Below are 21,584 nucleotides of genomic sequence, written 5' to 3'. Positions count from 1 at the left end.
ATTTTAGATGAAGCTGTTGCTCTAATTTTGACAAATAGCACGGCATTTACCTCTCTGAGGGAGCAGTTAAAACTAGACCTGAGTAAAAATGCATGCTGTGATGAATGTGCTCTGTGTACAGATGTTGTTCATCATGTACTACTCTTGCCTGCTTGCACTGTTAATTTAATTTATTATTTTTTGTCTCTAATATTTGCTTATCTGGTTTGGCATTTGACATTTTTAACAATAATGTACAGTAAAATGTTGGCATATTCTTAATGTAGAATACATTAAATTTTATTCTGTTCTTCTAATACACTCTACAAAGGTTTATAAACTTAATGATTTATTATTATTATTATTATTAATAAAAAGAAAATCCTGCAATTTGAAAAATAAAAGTAATTGTAGCATAACCGATTTAATATTTTTTTAATTGACTGACAACCCTTATATTTAGTAAAAGTAATATTAACAATAAATACATAATAAAATAATAATAATATTGCATTTTCCCTTACAGAAACCGCAAGAGTTTGCCACATTATTACAAGAAGAAAAAGAAGAAAATGAAACGAAAAAAAGACAATGGGATACATTGCTATAAAGAACAAAGAAACAAAACGATGAAAGATATTAAAAAAAGACGAAAAAGAGTAGCACACAATTTGATATATATAAAGATGAGAGGCCATGAGAGGATTGCAGAGTATAAAACAAAGGAGATGAGAGAAGAAGTAAAAAATGAAGAGTAGAATAAATATATTTTGCTGGAGGAATGGTCATAATTACATTTAGTATATTAGAACTACACAACTGAGTGAGGAAATAAGATGTTCTTTTAGGAAGCAATATGGGGAAAATATGAGCAAATCAACTCTGGGTGACCTGATGGCCGTTCCTACTTTAATGAATTGTGCTGAAAAAAGCTATACTGGGTAAATGAAATTATTACTGTACCTACAAAGTCCTATATACACTCTATATGGTTATTGGCTGTTTGGAGACCTGTTTTATATTTCATACTCTGTTCATCGCTAATTGCTTTTTTTTTTTTTTTACTACCAATAGTCCCTTGCTGCAGTTAGAAGCGAGCACAAGGCAGTTCATACATCATTAGGAATCCAAACCCGCATTTAGTCCTTTAGAAAAAATTCATTTTCAGCACGCATTTGAAGAAGAAATATAAATGAATCTCAGTGAATGGAACTAATCATTGGATACTGTATGCACCGGTGCATGAAGGCATCACCTCCCACAAAGCCAATGTCTCCCTGCGCTTTACATAGTCACTGTGAACTCATTAATATAAGCATCCTTTTTTTGACATGCACGTCAAGCATTATTTTCAAGGTTGCATTTTTCCCCATCGCTGCTGGAGATAATTGTTCAAGACTTAGGGTCCTACATTGAGCACAAAGAAAAAATAAATGGTTCTGTCAATGTTCATCATCAAAGCCTTACTGTTCTTTTTCTCTTCCTGTGTGTTCAGGTCAGAGGGATTGGCAGAAGAATGCTGGCGCCAGGTGCCCAGGGGCAGGATGGCACTGTGTTGGCAGAGAGCTACGGTTGTTAGATGGTTCCTCTTGATGCTCCTGTGGCACTGGGCACCTCTGGGCCCACTGAGCTGGTTTCTGGCTCTGGCTGAGCGTCTGGACCAGAAGACCTCACCGTTCTCTTCTATCTCCGGCCGGAGCAGCGGCCAGCTGGACTGGCTCCTGTCTGATAAAGGGCCCTTCCATCGCTGTCCAGAATACACCGAATTCAAAGAACGCTTCCAACAAGGTTTCTCCACACGCTACAAAATCTACAGGTTTGTGCTGTGTTTATTATATTATTAGATGAAAATACTGGATGGATATTCAAAATTGACTTATTAGTGAAATCGGGTCCCATGACAGATTCAGAGAAATGGTGTGAAAATTGAAATAAAATGAACTCAGATTCAATCTAAAAACTCTGAAGCCATTTATGTTTTTCTCAGATTCATTATTGGCCTACGGTTTCTTGGCTTTCTAGAGCAATAGTGATGAAGATCAGCAGCAGAACAGTTCTTTAGTCTATTATGATAAAATAAGATTTTCTTTTTACAAGGAATTATATGTAAGGAGAGTATTTGTGTGTAAATTGCAGTGGTGCATAAATTATTCTAAATGTACAAAACAAACTTACTCAGAATGCAGACCATCTCTGACACAAATTTCCATTTTCCACAAATTGTTTTCCATTACATTCTGCATGTGGGGAGAGAAAATCATGCAAAACAGTGAGATTGCTCATTTCAATGTTAGATTACAGAATCATGGGGGAAAAATCAGCAGAAAATGATAAAACAGGTTAAATGCACTTAACTACACTCTTGGTTGAAGATAACAACTTCATAAAACTAGAAAAACTGTGGGAAAAAGGTGTATGGATTTGGCAGTAACCAGTAGTGCTTTGCTTTATGCAGAATAGTGTGGGTACAGATTTCGTGCAGACAAACTGACCTTTCGTCAGTCATGTGACCTGACAACAACAAAGCAGGAGAAAATGAAAAGATTCTGACGGCTCAGTTGTGATGAGGCATTGATCTGTTTAATCTGATGGTGCCCATGGTGTTGATATTGTTGGTGAGGGAACAGGTGCAGTCATGTGACAGAAAAGGGCCGTCGCCCATACAGCAAATGACTTCATCCTCTCTGATGCTGCATGCAGTTACTAAAACATCCAAGACAATGGAACGACATAATGTTTACATTGTTTACATTATCCATTTGAATGGTCCATAAATGATGATGACATTGCAAGGGATCCCATTCCTAAAATATAAAGACAGTAATATAATTATTTACTGTACATGTATACTGTGGAACAAAAATAAAAATGATGTGTAGAAAAACATACTCTTCTGATGTTCAAGTAATATTTAGTGGTGAGTAATATTTATTACCATTACTTTCATAATAAAATAATTATTTTATTTAACAAGGATGCATAATATTGCTCAAAAGTGACAGTATAATGTATAAATGTAACTATTTTTCACAATTCGAAAACCCCTGCACCCTGTTCCTAGGGATTCAAACCTTTGACCTTGGGGTTGATATCGCCATGCACAGCAACACTAATCATTATACTGAAAAGTGCAACACATCAGTAGCAACACGCTGGTGATTATTCAGCTGTTGACCTGTTTTAATTACATGCACCCCGCATCATTCATTCAGTACAGTGCATTTTAAATATTGATCGCTACACATTCAATCCACTTCATGTCAAAGACACACACACAACAGGAAGGAAAGGTGTGTTTGGTGCATTACTGTGGCTGACCTCAGATCCGCCAGGGGAGTTTGGCCTTTTTGTCTGCTTCCTTTGTCCCCCGCTGGTGTGTAGCCGACTCTGTCCAACTCTCTCCACTCGCCGAATTCAGGACCCAGCATGCCTACAGCAGCTGGGCAGAGAAAGGCCTACGGAACTGTGATGGACTCAGTGAGGGGGAGACGAGCCTCTGCCAGCGCGGTTTGAAAGGCTGTCCTGCAAGCCAAAGAGTCTGTGTAGGTGTTTAGGTGTAGGCGAGTCTTCTGTACGTGCCTCACAGTTCAGAGGCATTGTGTAAACAGCATCACTGACCTCAAACTGCAAAGACGGGGGCTTTAGCTGGTCACTGCATTCGCTCTTTTTGATATGATAACAGATCAGGATTTCCAAAAAGAGAAACTGGGTTGCACATCACAAGAGGAGAACACCAGCAAGCACTGTACCTTTTACTGCTTCCTTGGGCACAGCTCCCCTCTGGGGCTTAACACTGCACCAAAGGATCCCCAGCAGAGTGAATTCTATGGTCTTTAGTCATACTGCCAGCTCCGGTGGGGAATTTTCTGTTGTGAATAGAGAGATGTGTGTGCTTGCATTAGCTTTCTTTGTTCCGAGGCTTTAGCAGCAGTTGACATTTACGTTCAGAAAGATATTCGGAAATGGAAGCATCTGTGAGCTCAATAAAAGTAATTACCCGATCAAAACACAGATATGTTTAAAAGATTGAACTTGCATAAGTAAGGTTTTCAGTTTCAGTCATTGTAGAAGTGCTTTATTACTCATTTAGCATGGTTAATTTATGGTGATACTTCACAATTATGTTCTTTAACATTAGTTAATTCATTATTTACAAATAAAGAAAAGTACAGCATTTATTAGTCTAGGTTCATTCTGATTTGTACATACACTAATGCATTTTGTATACATTTAAATAAATTAGCATGAGTTCATGGGTTATGAATGAACATGAATGACTAACAAGGAATATTATGTTTAGAAATGAACAGTAATTTAGATTAACAAATGGTCTAAAGTTCATATTATCCACTGCACTAACAAATTGAACATGTTATTCAATGTTACCTAATTTACTCTAAAAACATAATTGTCCAGTATGTGGATTACTGAATATTTGGCTGTTCATATGTTGTCCATGTAAATATATATATATATAAATTATTCATATTTTAATTATTCTTTCTTTTCATATTATTTAATTCATTAGAATTTTTATTATAATTTATTTTACAATTTTCAGTGCTATCTTTTTATCTGTAAAACCTTTCTTGACAAGGAAACATATAAAATACCTTTAAAAGATTTGGAATAAAGAATACTACAAGAAACATATTTATGATGATGGAAGAACCATGACGCACTACCCTACCCATGTGGAGCCTTGGGATGATGTAGTAGCTCCCATTCGTGCTATTATCTGTAGACCATCACACCAATGGTGCTGCGCAAGGTGACGGCAGAGGCGCAGCAGGGAGCTGCTCAATAGGGATTTAGTAACCTGGTAGCAGCTGGTTTCCAAAGGCAGCGAGTATATGCTAAAGAAATCAAACACGAAGATGTGTGTAAGCTATAAGCAATTGTGACAGAATATAATTTAATGTTTTTATGAGAAACACAAGAGATGAATTGTGTCATGCAGGTGACGCTGGTCCACAATGTAGAATTAATAAGCCAAATGGATGGAAAACTCGGAGATGCTTGTGTGGAATTATAATGTGGAGTGGGGGAGCCATACAGGGTTTTGAAAAGAATCGCTTTTGTGTTCGTTGACTTGATGTAATTTACCACTTCAATCACTCACCAAAGGATATTTCAGAAGCATTTGATAAACATTGCCTGAGCTTCCACAGATTGAGTCAAATTTCATTCTTTATGTTGATGTTTGCAGTGCAAAGTTTTTGCTGAGCAGTTTCATTTTGTTTTTGCATTGTGTAGTTCCGGGTTTTGCTGAAAGCATGAATTTTTTTCCATTTCTTATTTACTTAACTGTGGCAACTAATCCTTCTTTAAAAATCTATAGTTAAAGCTGCTTTCATAATACAATACAGCCCCTGGTAGGAGGGTTTCCTAAGCTTATTTTCTAGATGATGCCCTTAAAAAAGCAATACTGTATGTGCCAATGTTTTAGTTCACTAAACAGAAGCCCTTTGAAGTTTTGCATGAAACCGAGGGTTTAAAGAGAAAAATAAAAAAAATAGAGCAAAGACAGAGTGGGACATTCAGACAGATTGTGACATTTTAAGCTTTTGGCTGAATAGGTGAACAAACTGTTTAGAGTGATTCAATCACCATCTGTTGAAAACGTGGCATCTTTTCATTTCAGGTTTATTTTCAGAACATATAAAAATTGTTGAAACAGGCTTTGGAGATACTAATTTGTTTTACATCAATGATTCATCACCAAGTATAAATGCACACTGCACTTACTGTACAGTACTTTAAGACAATATTCTAAAATAGACAGTATAGTTGCCACAAAGTCTATTGGCTATATTTATAAATGTTCTATTTGGTTCCAGATTCCACACTGAAAAATATGCTGTTGTGACCTCAATTTCTACCTGACCTGCCCTTAAATTACTTTCACTTTTGTAATTAATATACTCAGGTTAATGTAGTCAGTAAATAAAACTTTAGATGTTACCACATTAAGCGCATTTTAGATTACCTGACAAAACATTTTTAACAGTGGAGTGAAAACAGAAAACAGGAAAATGAATAAATCTGAAATGCAATTTAAGAGGAAGTGAAGAAGAGTAAACCATTGTACATTTCTGTAAAGTTTTCAGTAAATGTCTCAATGTCTGCTGTTGAGAAGGGAGGCAATATATCATACTTGCAGTACTTTAGTTGACAAGAAGTTCCTATTTTATTTTATAGATACAAGATGCATTGGGAACAAATATTTTTTTTCAGAATCTCTGAGAGCCTGATAGTCTGTCACTCCAATCAAATTCATGTCAGTTCTGATCGGATTTAATACGGAGGTAAAGTGTGAGGGTCATATACTGTAAGTGAACATGATGTCCATGCAATTGAATGTCCAGCCATTGCAGGAAAAAAGTACAAACATCTTAAAAGAATAAAGCCTTAAAAATCACTGAAATGTTCTGTGAGAAACCCCAAAAAACTTTTTAGAAGAGTGTCATTAACCTGGAAATACAAATTCTGTCATTAAATCACCAATGTTGTTCTAAACCCATTTGACTTTCTTTGTTCCATGGAGCAAAAGATTAGTCTTTTGTTGAATATTCTGGCAATTCTTTGCAAATAATGAAAGTGAATGAGGAATATATGGCTATATATTTACAAATTTTCAAAGACACCATAAAACATCATAAAAGTGATCCATACTGCTCTATATTCCAAGTCTTCTGCAGTCATTAGATAGCTTTATGAGATCATTTTAGGTCGTTATTCACTGAAAATCTTGACATCCATTCTCACTGGCTTGTTCCTAAGAAAATAATTTTAGGGAGAACCACCCAGCATACTCTCATGGCAAGTATTAATTATTGAATGTTTTGTAGTTTGAATGTTGTCACCTCATTCATAAATGTTTGTTTGATCTGCTTAAGCCCCACTTAGGGGTTAGGTTCAGGGCTAGACCTTCATGTCTGTTTTTTTAAGCATATGAATTTGCCACCAATTTGCCAAAACAAAATTAGTTACACATGAGACCAATTTTGGAACTATCACTTCCAACATTCTTAAGCTCCCTCTCTTAAACCACCATTCCCAAAATCAAATCTTCACAACTGTCATCACAGTGTCCTTATGACATTTAAATATATTTAAATAAAGTCTTTCTCAATATTTCATCAGCTGGAGTTTCAGGAATTTGCAATCAGGAATTGGTAGACCTAAAGGCACCAAACCAGAAAAAAAAGAAAAAAAAAAATCTAATTAGAGCGTTTAGCACGGTGCTCCTGGTAAGTAATCAAGATTCAAGCTAATTTCAATGTAAAATCAGAGCATCTGCTACTTGACTCTGAAAACAAAAAGTTATCGCTGCACAACACAATACTTCATCCCATTTACATCATTGCTCAATTTACAGCAAAATGGCAAAAAAAAAAAAAAAACGACTTAAATACAACACATTAATGGCTACTTGACAAGTAATATATATTTTGTTCTAGAAAATAATCTAAGGTTCTCCTGGAGGAAATGTTTAACTGTCTCAAATTAGCGTCGAGGTGTTGTGAGGCACCTATTATTTTGCTGAGCACAAACACGGCTGCAGAATGCACCGCCAGCACAAGCTCACAAGGGAAAAGAAAGAGACTCTAATTGCTATTCAGATTTCCCCTCCTTCATTCACCAAACCATACACCATCCACGAGGAATTCTAAAGTAGTTACAATGACTTTCCTTTTAGTCCACCCCTGAGCGGAGGACAGAGCCTTCATTATATGCATCGGATAAAAGCTTGTGTCTGTTTTAATGAGTGAAAAGTTTGAGAGGTGAAGACCCATTTCATAGAGCACACCTGCTGTCCTCCGCTTGATTGGCAGGCTCATACAAATGGGCCAGAAGACCCAGTTTCAGTCCAGCAGAGTGAGGTGTTGCAGAACAGCAGTTCTTTCTTTCAGGCGTGTGTGTGTGTGTGTGTGCTGTACAGATGCAGCCTGCAAGGTAAAACTCAAAGCAGAAACCAGCTGAAAATACTAAAGTTACCACTTACTATTGGCTGACAGGCATGACACAAACAACCGATACAAGAAGTTAAATTACGAAGAGGCTATGCAATGATACCCAGGTGTGGCGGCTCCCTAGTCAGGGAGTATTAAAAAGTCGAGTGTTTTGGGTGATAGTGTCCCACTCCCCAACAGAGTTCCAGGTGCTATCAGTTGGTGCTAAAGCCCTTTAATTAAGACCATCTATCATCATTAGCTTATGGTCGGACAGCCACTGCTTTCCTTAATTAACTCTTAGAGATTCTCACAAACCGTTTTAAGCCCAATAGGCGATTCCTTTGGGTAGCGTCTTCTCGGAAGCATAAGCTTTGTTCTATATACATAACCCAAGGAAAACAGTGTCTGGGACTGTTATGAAATGCATATATGGTAGATACAGAAAGTGTTCTAAATTATATATGTGTAGGAATGATTACAGTTACAAAAGCTGTCAAAAGTTGCATCATGTAAGCTGTATTGTGTTTATGGACCCGAATCATGTTCGCCCCGCATTACAATGAGATGCATCAATATTTAGCACCATGCAATATTTATGCACGCTTAGCCTTATTTTCTGCTGATATCAACATTTTATTTTGCTCTTGTACCTTGCACACACATATAGTTGTGTGGTTTTCTGTTCTACCAATGGTCGATGACATAAAATGGGTTCTGAAATTTGCTATTTGCATTAAAGCACTTACTGTGTTTGTTTTGTCTCGCAGGGAGTTTAGTCACTGGAAAGTGAACAGCTTGGTGACAGAGAAGAGAGACTTCTTTAAAGCCCCACTGCCTTTGGCGCCCGAGTTTTTACGGAACCTCAGGCTCCTGGGGAGAAGGCCGAGCCTTCAGCAGATCCATGAAAATCTGATCAAGAAATATGGCACTCATTTCTTGGTATCAGCCACATTGGGAGGTAAGCCAATATTTCATGAGATCTATGCTAAACGTAAATTAAAAAAAAAAGTTTTAACAAGAGATTTTGGTAACATATTCCATATTCTATCATTAGAGGTCAAAATGCATGTAAATGTAAAAGAGAGTTTATGAGATAAAGAGGTTATGAGTTTATATCATGCTTTTTTGCCTTTTCTGGTTCATTTTTGTCTTAAGTCACAGGCGTATATTTTTAGCATTAGCCAAAAATACTCTACAATTATAGATTTTCAAAGATCACGTTCCATGAAGATATTTTGTAAAACCTTGTAAAAACTTAATTTTGGATTAAAAATATGCATTTCTAAGAACTTAATTTGGACAACTTAAAAGTTGATTTTCTCAGTATTAGAATTTTATTATTATTATGTTTATGTATTTTTTAAATAATGTTCTATCTTAAAAAAAAACATACATCAATGGTATTTGATGTACAAATTTACACTAATCCATGTACTTTCTTAATATTAGCTCATAAAAGCTACAGGCATAGGAAAAAGATTAACAAAATTTTGTTTAAAATGTTTAATCAACTGCCCATTTACAATGCATTTATATATAAGGAATGCTGTACTAACAAATTTTAAGCACAGTAATATGCAATCCAGTGTATTAGAATTCTTATGAAAAAGTCACATCTTTAAAGAATCGTAAAGCATAATATATTGCATATTGTGTCTTAAATAACCTTTTAATGCATTATACTCTTTAAATGTATTTATGTATAATGGCAGCAATATATAATAACATACTGAGGTATACTAAAAGTCATGACAATACATTAAGAATTCATTGCATTAAAGGCTTTAGAATTTCCATTCATTTTATACAAATAAATGAATATAAAATAAACAAATACAAATTATAAAAAATAAATTAAATTAAATGTAATTAAATTTAATATTAAATAAATAATAAGACACTTACTATCCATACACTGAGTCTGACATTCTTGGCATAAGTTTAGCCACTATCAGACAGTATTTTTCACTTCTCCCTCTGGCACCCACATAATAAGTAGGGCAGCACGTCCCAGAGGTGGATTCAGACCTTTCAATGTGTCTCCAGCAAAATGCTGCACGTTACCGACACTAATTATGATGTCATTTATTGGTGGATGTATGAAGTGAAGCTGCAGAACTTCAGAGACAGGGGAGATGAATGAAGTGGTAAAGCTACAATGAACGCTGGTAATTAATGACTCAAAGCAAAGGAAACGGAGGGACCATGCTATTGCTTGCATACTAATCAGACTGAAATAAATAACACCACTCAAGTTCCGCACATAAAGGTACAGGGTACGCTCCTCAACCCAGACAACAATGTTTATCTGAATTTCAGCCTTAGACTCAGATCAAAAATAGCATTAACTATATATATATACTTAAAAAAAAAATCTAAAATTGATCTTCAGAAGAAATCTGTGGTTTTAACAACCTCCCTTTGGGATAAACGCTCTTTCGTGTGTGCCCTTTTCCTTCCTTCAAAATCGTTATTGCTTGTCTGCCTTAACTTCTGTGATTCATTTTTAACAAATACTTGAAAAACTTGAAAGACATATGTTAGTATACGCTTTGACAGTACAACCAGAACTCACTGTCATTTTGATGAACATTGTCTTCGGACATATATTTCATCTCATGGTTGGGTTTCTGCATGTATCTTTCCTAAGGAGAGGAATCACTCACGATCTTCTTGGACAAACAGAAGCTGAGCAAAAAGTCAGAGGGCAATGGAAACAGCTCGGTGGTCTCCCTAGAAATCTTGCACCAGTTGGCGGCGTCGTACTTCACGGACAGAGAGAGCACCCTGCGAAGACTCCACCACCTGCAGATCGCTACATCTGCCATCAAGGTAACAAACGACACGACTTCTTTCTGTTTGAGCCAACATAAACTCACTGGGAAAAAAAAGTGTCCGTGGCCACATTTCTGCAAAATTGTATTATGCTGTTCCTTGCTAAAATTTTCAGTTGGAGAGCACATTTAGTATTTTCCAAAGCAGATGAATGTCAATCTGGCAACATGAATTGTATCATTTTGGTTGCTGTATGTATTACGGCAGTTTGGAAATAAAAAGTCCTGTGAGACGAGCTAGCAGATTAATGCTTTATCGCTCTTGAAAATAACGTACCCTCTATACTAAACCTAACTGATAATGCTAACATAACATGCTAAATATCTGAGAGATAAAAACAGATTTGAGCTATTTAGATGCCAATTTAGCTTTCTTCAACGAGTATTTGAACTGTTTTATGAAGTGTTGCAACTCTGAGAGACCTGAGCACTCCACATGGGAAGGGAAGTCGTGGCCTAATGGTTAGAGGGTTGGACTCCCAATCGAAGGGTTGTGAGTTCTAGTCTCAGGCCGGACGGAATTGTGGGTGGGGGTAGTGCATGAACAGTTCTCTCTCCACCTTCAATACCACGACTTAGGTGCCCTTGAGCAGGGCATCGAACCCCCAACTGCTCCCCGGGCGCCGCAGCATAAATGGCTGCCCACTGCTCCGGGTGTGTGTTCACAGTGTGTGTGTGTGTGTGTGTGTGTTCACTGCTCTGTGTGTGTGCACTTCGGATGGGTTAAATGCAGAGCACAAATTCTGAGTATGGGTCACCATACTTGGCTGAATGTCACTTCACTTCACTTCACATTGCAAGTGCAATGATGTACCATGTGAGCTAATGAGCAAGTTTACTACATCCGAAAAGCTATACATGGAGGTAGTCATGTGCTGCAAATATATAGTGTGTGTGTGTGTATAATCTGGCCCTGTAATTATGTGTATGTAAAAAAAACAAAGGTAACAATTTTCTCAAAGCCTTTATGTATAATGCATTATAAAAATAGTTTTATTTAGCTGTTAAATTCAAATCTGTGTATTCTAAAACTTGTCCTCTGATGTTTCTCTATGCATGCTGATTACCGCTTATCAATTTGATTTGTACAAACTTCTACTGTTCTAGGCGTTTGAGATGTATGTTTGTTGCCATGGTAAATCTTCAGCAATTAAGGCCGCGATGCCTTTTCCGTGATGTGTCAAGTGGCTCTCGGTCTTACTCACAGCTGCTGAGTGGGTTTAGAAGTGCTGGTGACTGCAACATCTAGATTCCTTTAGAGGGAGCTCTGCATGAAATTGCTGCTGAACTGACACAAATATCATTGACTTTCAATCAAGATATGCACCTACATGCATTCAATTACAGTTTTATATAGGAGATATTTTTGTTGGGGTAGGAGATGTTTTTGCAAATTCCCTTAAAGCATATTTCTCACTTGCTAAAATATTCTAATACATTTTGTATTTATGTACCACCTTTTTTAATACCTAAGACTGCATTACAGGGTATGCAAGAAAAAAGTGATGACAAAATGATCTTTTGTTAATTTGTCTATAAGTTTTTGCTTAGTATTTATAAACTACTAATTACATCAACGCATTTTTACCGCAATCGATCCAGAGCACACTCACCAACGTTGCAAAAGCTGATCATGCAATTTTCCTGATGCACTATACTGTGATTGTCTTTTGTCAGTCGCACTAATGCTGGCTAGTCAAAATGAAAGATGCCATTTTCAAAGCTCTGTCAAAGCCAATCTTTCTACACAATGCTTTTATTCATATAACAAAGAGTTTGAACCTCAAAAAACAAAATGAAAGCAAGATGGCACAGGCACAGGAGCGGTGGCTCTGTTGGAAGAAAATGACTTTGTCTTTGGACTGGAGTGTGCTTTTCATTAGCCTGAGCTTTTATTGTACAGCATCGGCTGAAAAGTTTCATTGAACACATACAATTTCATTTCAATATGACCATGGACATAGAGAGTCATCTGCATTTTTATGCAGCAAATATGCTCTTGATGTGAAGCTCTTTGAATTGAGATTACAAAATACAACACACTTTTCAAATTAGCATAGATGTACCATTTTGTAAACATATTATAATATATCCTGGAGAAAAGTGTCCATGGTAACGATAAAGGGCATTTTGTTACAGAGAGACCTCATCAAATCATATCGATGAAATTGTTTTGATGTACACCTCTAAAGTACTTTCAGAGAGCCCTCTAGCATCGCTTTAGGGAGCAGTCTGTCCTGCCAGGTGTGTTTGTCAGGGGAGAGCTAATGAGACATTAAGGGGCTATAGAGCCCACCTTTGACTGCTTTCTTCCTGCACCCTGTGTGCAAATCAGCCTGATGAATTGGGCACCACAGCAGAAGTGGGTTATAACGGGCTCATCAATAATGCCATAAAGGATGATCAATTACACCCTCCACTCAGAAACGAAGAGCTAAAGCACACCAGGAAGCAGCTTCTGGGGGACATTACTTTGCCTTTGTGTAATCAGATACCACTTAAGGCCAAAAATAGCCTGAGATCCCAAGACAGGTTTAGCAGTGATCAGATTTTGCAAGAACAAACAGTCTTGAGATTAGCTGGTCTTCATGGATCAACAAGACTCTGTCGGCTCAACGGTAACATTTACACTGCTTTGGAGTTTCAATATCACCATTTCATAAAGTTAACCGCTCAGTCCAGATCTATAACAAGACATGAAGGACTCACACCCCTTTCTGTAATATAACCATTTGTCATAATGACATACTATTAACAGTCACCTCTGTGTAGGACACCGAGTTACCGCCAAAGCTACGGCCAAGTACATGATATGCATATAATTGTACAGACCATGTTAAAAGACTACGTACATGTCATTAAAGGTGACACTTCTTTAAACATGTAAGAATGTTTACTTGCCCAAAGGGTACTTGAGTGAAAATCAGACACTATACCTTTACACAGAATTAATGCAAAATGTACAAAAGGTATTTGTATTATTATTATTTTTTATTATTTTATTTTTTTTTTGGATGCCATGCGGAAGAAGCTATTTTTTGTTGTATTTTTTGTATTTTGTGGGTTCTTTAAAACTTTCTAATAATAATAATAATAATAATAATAATAATAACTATTACACACTGGCACAGTACAACCAGTTCAATTCCAAAAAAAAAAATGTCTCTGGCCAGCAGATTTTTTTAGTGGATCAAAAACAAAAATAATGTCCAGTGCACCATGACTCATATATGATCCGATTCTTTTTAGTGAATAAAAATCCGAGAGTTTAACCAGTTTACTATATGATTATTAAACAAATGGCTTTAAGCTGATTCTTTTTAGTGAAAAAAACTAAACAAACCTTGAGTAAATATAGAACTGATTATTATGAGCATTTAGCTTAATAGTGAATTAAAAACATGCAATGTGACCAGTTTATTACTATTACCAAACAAATCTCTCTTTTTTTTTTTTTTTTTTTATGAATCAAAAACATACAGCCTTACCAGTTTGCTATGAACTGCCAAACAAATAATTCTTATTAGCTGAATCTTTATAGTGAATCAAAAACATATGGCACAACCTGTTTAGTCTAGAAACATTATTACCAAACAAATGATTTTTTTTTTTTTACTATCATTAGCAAACACTTTACTCATTTTGTATAGGCCAGTTCTTTTAGTGAATCGAAAACAGACAGTTTGACCAATTTACTACAATTGCTAAACAATCAACTTTAGTTCTTCTGTAGTGAAAATCAAAATCATATAGTTGATGTCAGTTGTAGGATTGTTTTTACAAGAGTACAATGGAGAGCCATATAAATACTATTGCACAGACACTATTTAAATTGAACAGAGATGACATAACTGAATTCAATGATGAACTGCCTTTAACTATCATTTTGCATTATTGAGACACTGTTTTCCAATTGAATGTTGTTCAGTGCTTTGACACAATATATTTTGTTTAAAGCACTGTATAAATAAAGGTGATTGATTGATTGATTGATATTGTATAGCTTGGAACAATCATATATGTTATGGTCACATAACTAACATGGCATTGACCGCTACAGTACTTTTTTTGTAAGGATGAATCCTATATAATTTTTCTGTCTGAGTGCAGAATCTAAATGACCACCAGTATTTAAGGGTGGGAGCTCAGTACCCTGCACCATTTATGTCAAGAGTTGCCTCTAGATACTGTAGCTGGCACTGGTCAAGCGACCTGCCAGTGCCATATAATCAACATTAGCTGTCAAATCCAATGAAGCTCAGAATCTGCACTTAAAATCCTGTCACATGCCATGAACTCCTAAACTGCTTTCAGAGTGCATCTGCAGTCTTTAGCCAACTCTGCCTTCCACAGTGGAGGCAGAGGCATTTTTGACAAATGAGTCAACTTGATATGCATTCCTCTAGCTTCTCAATTGACAAAGAATAGGCTACACTCTGTGGTCTGTGGGAGATTTCAGGGCCTGTGGATGATGTGAGATGTTACAGAAATGGACAGGAAAGCACTGTACCGCAGGCATTCATTTCCTTTGTTATGCCCTTAAGAAAAACATGCAGAGGAAGCCGTGGAAACACAGCTCCGGTAAATATAAGATCAACAACAAAACATGACACTCTCCGAGGAGGCAGGGTGGAAAATGTGGGATTTCAGTGTTAGCCGGTTATTTTGCCAGGTATGATATCATTCCTTAAATGGATGTCAATATTAAGCACTGCTAAAACATACACACAACTGAGGAGGAAAAACAGCAGGGTGACAGGTAAACAAGAGATTTGGTTAGGCTTTGCATGGAACTGCAAGCTGTTTATATGTGGGTGCACGTACATTTATTCAGCGATGATGCATTAAATTGATGTATTTAGTGTAAGTGTATTTAAGTGTATTTAATTTGAAAATAGTTATTTAAAATTATAATAATATTTAACAATATTGTCGTTTTTACTGTAATTTGGATCAAATAAATGCAGCACTGGTTAGAGACTTGTGATTAATATGATTCAATTTCAGATTTATTACAGCCCTAGTTCTCTCTCTATGTATATGTTAGGCTCAGTATAGGAAAACAGCTATCACTGCAACAACGTGAGCTGTTCATGCTTCAGAAAATCATTGGACTGATTTCCTCATGAAGAATGCAGTTTTTGTGAAGACTGTTATACGGATTAGTGTCTGGTTTTATGTTTGAGGTAAACAGCCTTGAGTCCTATTGGGATCAGAGCAATTGAGCTGCAGTAAGCAATCATAAATGACAAGTGATCTAATGAGATGCTGCAGTGGGACGGGGTGCGGAGGAGGGCATGTGTGAGACACTTCAAAAAAAGAGAGACGGTAGTTCATAAATTAATGATAAAGCGTGCATGTATGCGCACTCTCGCACTAAAACTGTCATTATCATACAGACCTCATGCAATCTACATGTTTCAAATGTTAGTATACATTACTTATATATTGTTTTATGTAATATTAATATGTATACATTTATGTGATGATAAATAGTGACACAAGAAAAAGAGTTAATGTGAAAAATGTGCGTCATTAATCAATGACAGTCTTGGGCGAGTCACTTCAAAAATGTAGAGTGCTACTATCTTCACTGCTGCATATATAAAAGCTTGGCAACATATTTTTCACCATAACATTGACTGAAGAATATTTAAAATCCAACAGAGAAAATAAAACACTCAAGATAAATAGATGTTACTCATTTGAGGGGAAACAGAGAAATGAAACATCCAAACTAATGATTATGGCGTTATGAGGACATGGTCCCAATTCCTTTGCATTTGTCTGTAGGATTAGTTTTGGATTAGCTACAGCATTTCATTTTGAGACAAAGACCTGACAACGATGTGTAAAATCACAAATGTTATGACACAAAACACATGTGGCACCAAGCTTCCAAAAGCAATGGGGCAAAATTTTATAGAAAAAATAATACAAAATGATATGCTGGTGAAATATTTTAAGACATTTCAGGTATATCAGAGCATCTTTTTCAGGCTTTAAACATGATATAGTATCCTGTTACATTCACAAACGTTTTCATCACTGCCAATGTTTCAAGCTTTGTATTAGACACAATTCAGTGAGCTTTCTTGAAATTTGTGAATGCTTTTTTTATTCATTTCATTTGAAAAGCCGAATATGTTGTTTTGACATTTTGCAACACTGATTTTGTGAGCTGTCAGTTTTGAAATTGGTTCTTTTGAACAGGCTCTTTGCAACGAATTGATTGAAACAAACCCGTTGAAGACAGTGCTGAAGTGATTAGTGAGTCGAAATTACACTAGTCAAACTCATTTGCTAAATCAAACATTATCACATTCACTCATGTTTCACCAGTGAAAAATGAAAACAAAATTAATAGGCTAGCGAGACAGCAGATATATATGCATTGTATATAAAGTGTGTGTGTGTGTGTGTGTGTGTGTGTGTGTGTGTGTGTGTCTAAATGATTACAATGCTGCATATATACACACACACACACACGTTTGTTTTTGTGAAAAGTGGGGACATCCCATAGGTGTAATGGTTTTTATACTGTACAAACTGTATAATATATGGCCCTACACCAACCCTACACCTAACCCTAACCCTCACAGGAAACTTTGTGCATTTTTACTTTCTCAAAAATACTACTTCTGTATGATTTATAAGCGTTTTGAAAAATGGGGACATGGGTTATGTCCTCATAAGTCACCCTCTCCTTGTAATACCTGTTTCATACCCATGTCATTATACAAAGTCGTGTCCTGATATGTCACAAAAACATGCCCACTATATTCACTGTATTTTGATGATTGATTTATTTTTTGAATGATTCTTTTTGATAGTCATTGGATTTTTAATTGTTGATGCTTCCTAGTGCTTAAGGTATTTTTCCACCAATCTGCAAGTGCTTTATCTCATTAATTTATTGATTATTGATGTGTCAAATAACATAAATGGAAATGATCCCAATTAGGACCATCTATTTTGTTTTACATATACAGCCACTGAATTAAAAAAGAAACAGAAGTCCTGGAACATCACCCCAGTATCCCAAGTCCCAGCTGAAATGCCAGATCTGACACACATTATTTTTTAATCATAATATTCTCCTTATATTTAACACTAGGCTCTTTAAAAAAAAAAAAAAAAAACTGTGCCACTGCACACGGCTCACTGCTCTCTAGATTTGAAATTAATAATGCATTGGAACCTAACACTGGAGTCAATTTACTATTTCTATGGCGCTCTGCAAAGTGAGCATTTTTGGGGAGCTCTGACATGCTGAAATGGGCTTTGGTGACATTTAGATATTGACTCTGGCTTACTGCACAGGCGTGCTGGTTTGTTTTAGACCCCAGCATATGCTCAGCACTCTACCGCTTCTGAAGAGGAACAAACAGGTGCATGATTTCAACGATAATAAGGCATTAAAATATCTCCTTGTTTCCTAGGTAACAGAGACCAGAACGGGGCCTCTTGGATGCAGTAACTACGACAGCCTGGATTCCGTCAGCTCCGTCTTAGTACACAGCCCAGAAAATAAAATCCACCTGAAAGGTATGACAGCTGATGTGGTCTTGAGAAGAACAATACTGCACCTATGTTTGCTAGTATTTGTATCATCTGCTGCACTGGTGATGTTCAGTAAGAGGGTTTGTTGTTGTTCTTTTTAGGATGAGTAGGTAGATATGATTGAGGCTGTTTCAAGTCCCCTAAATGTCCTTGCACTAGCAGAACGATGGACAAATTACTTGCAGGCACAGAAAGTATCAGTAAATTCATGACTAAAATAGACATTTTAAATTGTTAGATAAATAAATATAGAAATGCGCAAAAGAAAAAAAAAAGAGTAGCATGAACCTGTTACTGTTAATAATAATAAATGAAGCATAATTAAATTAAACAAAGAAAACAAAAAGATGATATTTTAGGCGGGTTCTGTGCTTTCCTTTATTTGTAACATTGGAGTCACTAACACACTCCAAAGTTTCAGAGAATTGTTCATTACTTTGGAGAAAGAAAACAAAGCAAACCATGTAACACTTTATAATAAGGTCCTATTAGTTAACGTTTGTTAACGATCCTATTAGGTCCTATTAGTTAACGATTCTGATTGGTCAGTCACAACATTCCGAGGTATGTTATCCCTTGATAACAACCGGTAAAAGCTAATAACACAGGCTCATCTGGCTAACAGCAGTCAGCACTGTACTCAAACTATGAACTTGAACTAACAAAATGTTAAGGTTTTAAAACATTCTTAATTATATTATTGCTTTATGTATTTTAGTGGTGAAATGTTGTATAATAAGTGATTTGACTGCACTGTTTCACTCAAATGTTCATCTAGTTTGAAGTTGCCTCTTGCTCGCAACTGCTGTCTCCATGGGAAGCGTTGTGTTAAAATATTTCAACTCCAATCAATATTTCACTTCTAATGATTTACATATGTGGCAAGTAGCCGTGTAATAAGTGGGATAATTTACATACTGCTGGTTATCTCAGAATAAATCTTGATAGGGTGATCAGGATCCAGACGCGAAGTTAATGCATTGACACTAACAATCATGACATAGGTTACAAGTATATATTATCTTTGTTAACATTGGTTAATAAAAATGCTGTTCATTGTTAGTCCATGTTAGCGCTTGTCCATTAAAGGGTTAATTCACCCAAAAAATAATTATTATAGCATGTGTTTTACTTTGTTTCAAAAATATGAATATTTTTCTGACAAAAAAAAATAAAAATAAATGCACGAATTCGCTACAGGAGGCCTTCATACACCACCTGAAACCTTGTGAGGCAAGTTTTATTACGGATGTGTATGCTTTATTTAACGTGTTATTTAACACCCGCCCACAACAATGATAGAGCTTAGAAGTGCCAGGACATTTTTTTTTATGTATAACTCCGATTGGATTTTGAAAGAAGAAAGTCATATACACCTAGGATGGCTTGAGGGTGAGTAAAACACATGCTGATTTTTGGATGAACTGACCCTTTAAATAAAATGTTAAGATTACTTTGCTTGTTGTAGTTGTGTTACCTCAAACCCCTAATTGGTATATTTATATGTAGTCAAATTTCCTGTGGGTAGTTCTTGGCCACAATAAGTTCCAATGTGGACCAAGCCAAAAGTCTGGCTGCGACAGACCTGAGAAACACATCACTGCTAATAATCATACTGTCTTCACATTTTCAACAAGCCAGTGAAGAGCAGACAGGCATTTAGACTTGCATTAATGCACCTCACACTCTCGTGACAGCAGTGTCACCACAAGTCAGAGGTGGTCGGAACAACAAAAAGAAGAGAGAAAGTAACAGGACTGAAAAGAGCAAAAAGGAAGGTTTTAAGCCTCTAGCAATTGCTAATTATACACGTGGCCTGCGCCAATTTCCACTGCCTTCTTGACATTGACATTTAAATAATCAACCCACTTAATACTGCCATCTCCTGAAGCAAATTTTCTGCTGCCCAGATTTGGGTAACTACTTTAATGAGCTCGCCATAGGGTTCGGCACCAACGCTTATCTTTTGCTGAGTACTTGGGGAAGAAAATGTAGGGGGAAACAGTTGGAAAGAGAGTTTGGCCTATATTTGTGCATGTTTGTATCGGTTCTTTCAGCATTCTTTCATCCACTTCTTGGGGCTTCCCTGGATATTTTCCTTTTAGAGAGCAGAATGTAGACCCTTTAAAATTAGGACATCAAGCTGTCAATATCATAGAGGACTGAAATAATCCACAGGAAATATTCAGATTCCTCTCATTCGCTTTAAAAAGAGAGAGACTGTGGAGGAGGGGGCACAAGAGCAGCTATTTAGCCGTCTCCGGTATGAAAGCCATCCAAGTCAGTCTCTTTTGTGAGGCTCCCCACACTGTTGGCTCTCTACCCAGCAGAAGCCAAAGCTTAAAACGAAGACTGCATCTAATTACGTCTCTTGTTTTTCACAATCCTACGAATAAATACTGAGGAACACATCATAAATATTCACACTGGGAAGGGAATTCAAAAGGCTGGATATGAAGGCAAAAAGGCATTGATTCTTTCTTGAAGGATGTCAGACCTGGTAAAGCTGTGAAGAGCGTTTTCTCAGATAATATAATTAGCAGGTGTTCAGCACCCACAGCTGGGCTGTGAAATCTGAATCTTTCACTTACGTGGTGGAACGGCTTGTGGATTGATGTGTTCAGCACTGAATTCTTTCATGAGTAATTCATAGGTGAGTATTGATGAGGAGGCCTTAGGAGATTGCATCTATAAAAAAAATTAACTGGGGTTCTGCTTTCCAAATTGTCTGGGTGGATTTTTTTTACATGTTTTTATCAGGTTGGCCGGAAATTTTATTAGAAATTTCAACAACTATCATTCCTTCTTTTTTTTTTTTCTGTAAGAAATTAATTATCTTAGACAAGGATGCATTAAACTGATTAAATATGCAAGTATAGACAATAACATTTTTATAAAAACTATTTCTGAGAAATTTTGTTCTTTTAAACCTTCTATTCCTTAAATAATTCTGAAAAAAGTAACATGTTTCAACACGACTATTAAGGAGCACAACAGGTTTCATCATTTCATTTTTCATTTTCATTTTTTATTTTTATTGCTCCATGGTAAAACACAAAACATTTCATTTTCATTTTTAGATAATTTAAATTACCATGTGCAAAAGGGAGCAGAAAGAAGATCAAATCTTATAATATCTGTCCCCTATTCCAAAAGCAAAATAACCTTTCCTAAGCAGCATACAGACAAAATGACACTGACAAAAAACAATGTTGTAAAAATGTAAATGTTTCTTAAGCACCAAATCAGC

The 21,584-nt window shown here is 36.3% G+C and overlaps 1 protein-coding gene across 1 annotated transcript in view; it reads left to right on the top strand.

The window, feature by feature from the left end:
* Positions 1 to 21,584, top strand: part of LOC127951558 (BMP/retinoic acid-inducible neural-specific protein 3-like) — a 95,965-nt gene that overhangs the window by 45,085 nt on the left and 29,296 nt on the right. Inside the window, exons 2-5 of the mRNA XM_052549509.1 lie at positions 1,475 to 1,795; positions 8,705 to 8,895; positions 10,588 to 10,769; positions 18,214 to 18,319. Coding sequence (XP_052405469.1) covers positions 1,524 to 1,795; positions 8,705 to 8,895; positions 10,588 to 10,769; positions 18,214 to 18,319 — 751 coding nt within the window. The 5' untranslated portion in view covers positions 1,475 to 1,523. The remainder of the gene's footprint in view (positions 1 to 1,474; positions 1,796 to 8,704; positions 8,896 to 10,587; positions 10,770 to 18,213; positions 18,320 to 21,584) is intronic.

This window comes from Carassius gibelio, chromosome B2 (assembly GCF_023724105.1).
Source record: "Carassius gibelio isolate Cgi1373 ecotype wild population from Czech Republic chromosome B2, carGib1.2-hapl.c, whole genome shotgun sequence".
NCBI lineage: Eukaryota > Metazoa > Chordata > Actinopteri > Cypriniformes > Cyprinidae > Carassius > Carassius gibelio.
Note: the sequence above shows the minus strand (reverse complement) of the source record. Positions and strands in the feature narration are given on the sequence as shown.